At 43.8% G+C, this 5,000-nt stretch overlaps 1 protein-coding gene across 1 annotated transcript in view; it reads left to right on the top strand.

Moving 5' to 3' along the window:
- The window catches only part of LOC135105811 (cell adhesion molecule Dscam2-like), a 103,091-nt gene that overhangs the window by 24,157 nt on the left and 73,934 nt on the right, over positions 1–5,000 (top strand). Inside the window, exon 3 of the mRNA XM_064014386.1 lies at positions 4,037–4,241. Within this exon, the coding sequence (XP_063870456.1) occupies positions 4,037–4,241 (205 nt within the window). The remainder of the gene's footprint in view (positions 1–4,036; positions 4,242–5,000) is intronic.

The raw sequence follows: 5,000 nt of genomic DNA on the forward strand, positions 1-5,000 counted from the left end.
TCCTCCCTTTCCTCCTGTCTTTTGTTCCCATACACTTCTTCTCTCTCCTTATTCTTCATTCTCTCTTCTTATTCATCTATTTCGTATTCCATATATTCCTTTCCCTTTCATCCTTATCTTTCCTTCACTGTTTCCCTTCTCCCCTTTTCTCCTTTTTCTCCATCCTTCCCTCCATTTTTTATTCTGTCTCTTTCTCTCTTTTCGTTCATCCTATCCTTCTTTCTTATTTTTTCTCCTTTCTTCCTGCTCCCTCTTTTCTTTCTTATTCCTTCTCTCCCTCCTTCTCTCCTTCACCCCTTTCCTCACCCCCATTTTCCATCTCTTCTTATTCCATTTTCATCTTATTCTCCTTGTCTTTCTCCTTCTTTTTCATCTCTTCGTTCTTTTTCTTCCATTCTTATTTTCTTATCTGTCTCTTCTCCCTGTCCATTTCTCCTTTTCTCTCCTACTTTATCTCTCCACCTTTCCTTTCTTCACAATTCCTTCCTCCCTTTCTTCCTCCTTCCTTTTGCTCCCTTCTTACCTTCTCACCTCTCCCTTTCTTCCTACCTCTTTCTTCTTTCTTCCTTCCCTTCCCTCCTATCTTACCTTCCAACCTCTTTCTCTTCTTCTTTTCTCCCTTTCTCCTTTCTCCCCATTTCTTCCTCTCTTCCTCCTTCCAATCTCTCCTTTCTTTCCATTCCTTCCCCTTTTTGTTCTCCTTTTCTCTTTCCAGTCTCTCCTTTCTCCCCATTCCTTCCTCCTTTTCTCCTTCCAGTCTCTCCTTTCTTCCTGTTCCCTCCTCCTTTTCTCCTTCCAGTCTCTCCTTTCTCCCCATTCCTTCCTTCTTTTCTCCTTCCAGTCTCTCCTTTCATCCTACTCCCTCCTCCTTTTCTCCTTTCAGTCTCTCCTTTCTCTCCCTTTCTTCCTCTTTTTTCTCTTTCCCTTCTCTCTCTTCTGTTGCCTCTCTACATCTCCCTTCTAAGCGCACACAAAGAGAGGGATTACGAGAGCAAGGTGAAAGGGACTGACTCGGTCTCACTTGCACCTTCACACCTTCAGCTCCTCATTGCGGTATTAACACGTTCTTTCTCCCTGCAGTCATTTGATACCCACCTGTGTGATTTGAGGTGTTAATGATTATGGGTGCCAGGTGTTGCGTGTGTGTGTGTGTGTGTGTGTGTGTGTGTGTGTGTGTGTGTGTGTGTGTGTGTGTGTGTGTGTGTGTGTGTGTGTGTGTCTGTGGGTGGGTGTGGGTGGAGGGTGACTCTCTCTCTCTCTCTCTCTCTCTCTCTCTCTCTCTCTCTCTCTCTCTCTCTCTCTCTCTCTCTCTCTCTCTCTCTGTAGTTCACGTGGTGTTGGTGTTTTTCTTTCTTTTTATTTTTTTTGTCTGAACACGAATTTATTTATTTTTTTGTTTGTTGTTTGTTTGGGTGTTTCTTTTCTTGTTGTTGTTTAGGTGTTGGTGTTGTTTGGTTGTTTGTTTTTGTTGTTGTTGTTGTTGTGTTTGTTTCGTCTTATTGTTTGCTTTTTTTGTTGATGTTGTTGTTGTCAACTTTTTCGTACTTTATGCTGTATCCGACAGAGAGAGAGAGAGAGAGAGAGAGAGAGAGAGAGAGAGAGAGAGAGAGAGAGAGAGAGAGAGAGAGAGAGAGAGAGAGAGAGAGAGAATGTAAATTATCTTTCTGTGTGTGTGTGTGTGTGTGTGTGTGTGTGTGTGTGTGTGTGTGTGTGTGTGTGTGTGTGTGTGTTCTTGTAAGCGTGCGTGCGTGTGTGCGTGCCTGTGTGCGTATATGTGTTGAGTAAAGTAAATGATTAAGTTAACCTAATTTACTTTGTTATCACGTATAAATGTCAGTGGCGCGGCTTTGTTGGGGAGGGAGAGAGTAAAGTGGCTGAGTGGCGCGGTTGTTAGCGGCTTGCCTCACACCCCAGAGGACGCGGATTCGAACCCCGGGGTGGGAGGGGACTATTAGGTTTTGGTCTCCTTTCACGCTGCAGGTGCCCCAAGACGCCCTGATCCAGAGTGGTGTGCCTGGCTTAACCCTGCCTCCCCTGCCACTGCTGCGCCTTGCCTTTGTGTTGCAGTCAGCGTGTACAGGCTGGGGATGTTGATAATTGTTGGCCATATGATCTCGTGTGGAATGTTTGTAGAGAGAATTCTGCCTGTATTCTGAAAAGATTTGTTCCCTCATTATAAACATTTCCAAAGGCCACAGAGAGGATTGGTCTGATTCTCCTGAGTGTTTTCTTTCTCACTGATGGTGCGGAATCTTTATCAAACTCTCTCTGGAATCATGAAAGCAGCTTTGATGAGTCATCGTTAAATTATTACTAATCATTAAATCAATCTTAAATTTTAAGGCTGTTATGAAGTTACTACAAACAGTTTAATAAATTTTCTGCGCCATTATTAGCAAAATAAAAAGGATACCCATAAGAATCCGATTGATTATCTCTGTGCCCTTAGAATTATTTTTTTTAACTCCCAATCAAAGTATAACATTTGCTACTTGATTTATGTAATAATAGACAATTTCAGTCAGTGAGAACATAATGACTGTGCAAGCACTACAAGGTTTGAACAACTCCATCGTTCTTTCCTTTTATTTTATATATATATATATATATATATATATATATATATATATATATATATATATATATATATATATATATATATATATATATATATATATATATATATATATATATATATATATATATATATATATATATATATATATATATATATATATATATATATATATATATATATATATATATATATATATGCTTATTTATTTCTTTATCATTATTATTATTTTTTGGCGGTGTACATTCAACACAACATTTTATTAAGTTTAAAGAGATGTTAGGGGATTGAAAATAGTCGACATAAGACGCTGAGATGTTGAAAATGTGATTGCTATAAATTTTCCTTAGTCACCACATTTCTATTGCACAGTACACAACATCTTTCTTTTTTGTTCAGTAATCAAATTTCATTGTTCACTCGCTCTCCGCAAGCCACGTGTGCATCATAATGAATTTCGTAATTAAAGTTCAGTACATGACGTGGGAGAGTAATTAGCAAAAGTCTGATGGTGTTTACCTGTTGACATGATGCTGATCACGCGAGTGTTTGCAGGTAACATTCTGAGATGCGTCTCTCGCCTGTCACTCAAGTGTAGCGTCACGTCACTCACACACTTGCGCATTTTTTTATTATTCTTGATTAAGTGAGGCAGTGAAGCAGTGAAACTGTGAAGCAGTGAAGCAGTGAACCAGTGAAGCAGTGAAACTGTGAGGCAGACTCATATTAACGTGTGAACAGTATCATTATTTTTCCAAATAGCACACACGCACCAACTTAATAATTCATAAGTTCGCTGTTAATGTTTTGAAAGGAAAAGGATTAAACAAATTTTGCCTCTCGACACCTAGGCTCTGGAACTGGAGTGTGGGAGAGGACTGGGTGGAGGAGGAGGAGGAGGAGGAGGAGGAGGAATGGGGAGATAGGGAAGGGAGATGAAGGGAGAATGGGAGGTGACTGGAGGGGAGGAATAGAAAAGAAAAGTGAATATGGATGAAGGAATGGGAGGGGAAGAGAGGGAAAGCGAGGGAAGGGAGTAGGAGGGGAAAGAATGTGGAGGGGAAGTTATAGGAGAGAGGGAAGAGGAGGGGAAGTGTAGGATGGGGAAGGGGGGAAGAAAGAGGGCGAGATTGAGGAAGGGACGGGAGATGATGGAAGGGAGGCGAGGTGTTGGAAGGGACGGGAGTGGAGTATAAGCTGTGGAAGGGAGAGAAGAGAGGGGAGAGGAGAGGGGTGGGGAGGAGAGGGAGAGGAGTCCCCTGCACAAAACGACCAGCGGCCTTGTGATGATGAGTGAAATTATAATTGTGTATTTACATTTTTCCCCTCGCCAAGCGTCCGGCCTAATCCAATCTAGTCTAATCAGTTGTCATGTAAAATTTTCACTAAACCAACTACACTTAATCTAACTGAAAGGCGCGTACACTCTCATTAATTCTTCCCTGGCCGACTCCCGTGCAGGCGTGTGGTGTGGCGCGGGCGTGCGGGCGGCCGAGGGGGAAGGGTGGCTGCGCGCTCCTGTGCTTGTGCTGGAGCCACCCTCACACGCCTTCCTCACCAACACCACGGGCACCACCCTGCGCTGCGCCGCCCTCGGGAACCCCGCGCCTTCCCTCACCTGGGTGGACGCCGCTGGACGCCCACTGCAACCACAGCCAGGCCTCAGGTACCCTCACTTCAGTTGTTAGACTATAAATACGCCTATTGCATCCCTAACAGACACCCATTCCAGTACCAGCTGACCTTAGACACGCCCATTGCAGCTCCAGCATACACAAACCACGCCTATTCCAGCAACAACAGACTTCAAACACGTCCATTCCAGCCCAAACAGACCTATACTACACCCATTTCAGCCACGACAGACCTCAAACACGCCCATTCCAACCCAAAAATACCATAGCCACACCCATTCCTGTTTTAATGAACCTCAGAAACACGCCCATTCCAGCTCAGCAGACCTAAGAGTAAACTAAAAAAAATCATGCCCATTTCAGTTCTAAAAAACTTCAACCACGTCCATTTCAGCCCCAGCAAGCCTAAATCACGCCCATTCCAGCCCTTGAAAGTCCCAAACACGCCCATTTCAGTGCCAGTATAGCCTAGAACCACACCCATTCCAGCTCATGAAAGAGCCAGACACGCCCATTTCAGCCCTTCAAAGCCTCCAGACACACCCATTCCAGCCCTTGAAGGCCCCAGTCCTAATATACTTGAGAACCACGCCCATCCCTGCTCTGAACATACAGACAACAACAGGAGGCCAATCACGTCACAGGTAGTACAAATAGACGTGAAAAAATGAAACACAGGCATCCCTATATAGTGTGTTGTGAATACCTGCCCCTCAGTCCGTCCACAGGTGCGCGTCATTAGTCCGCGGGTACTCATTAAGGGGCGGCAAAGTGCTCTTGGTGTGCTCAGG

Source organism: Scylla paramamosain, chromosome 12 (assembly GCF_035594125.1).
Source record: "Scylla paramamosain isolate STU-SP2022 chromosome 12, ASM3559412v1, whole genome shotgun sequence".
NCBI lineage: Eukaryota > Metazoa > Arthropoda > Malacostraca > Decapoda > Portunidae > Scylla > Scylla paramamosain.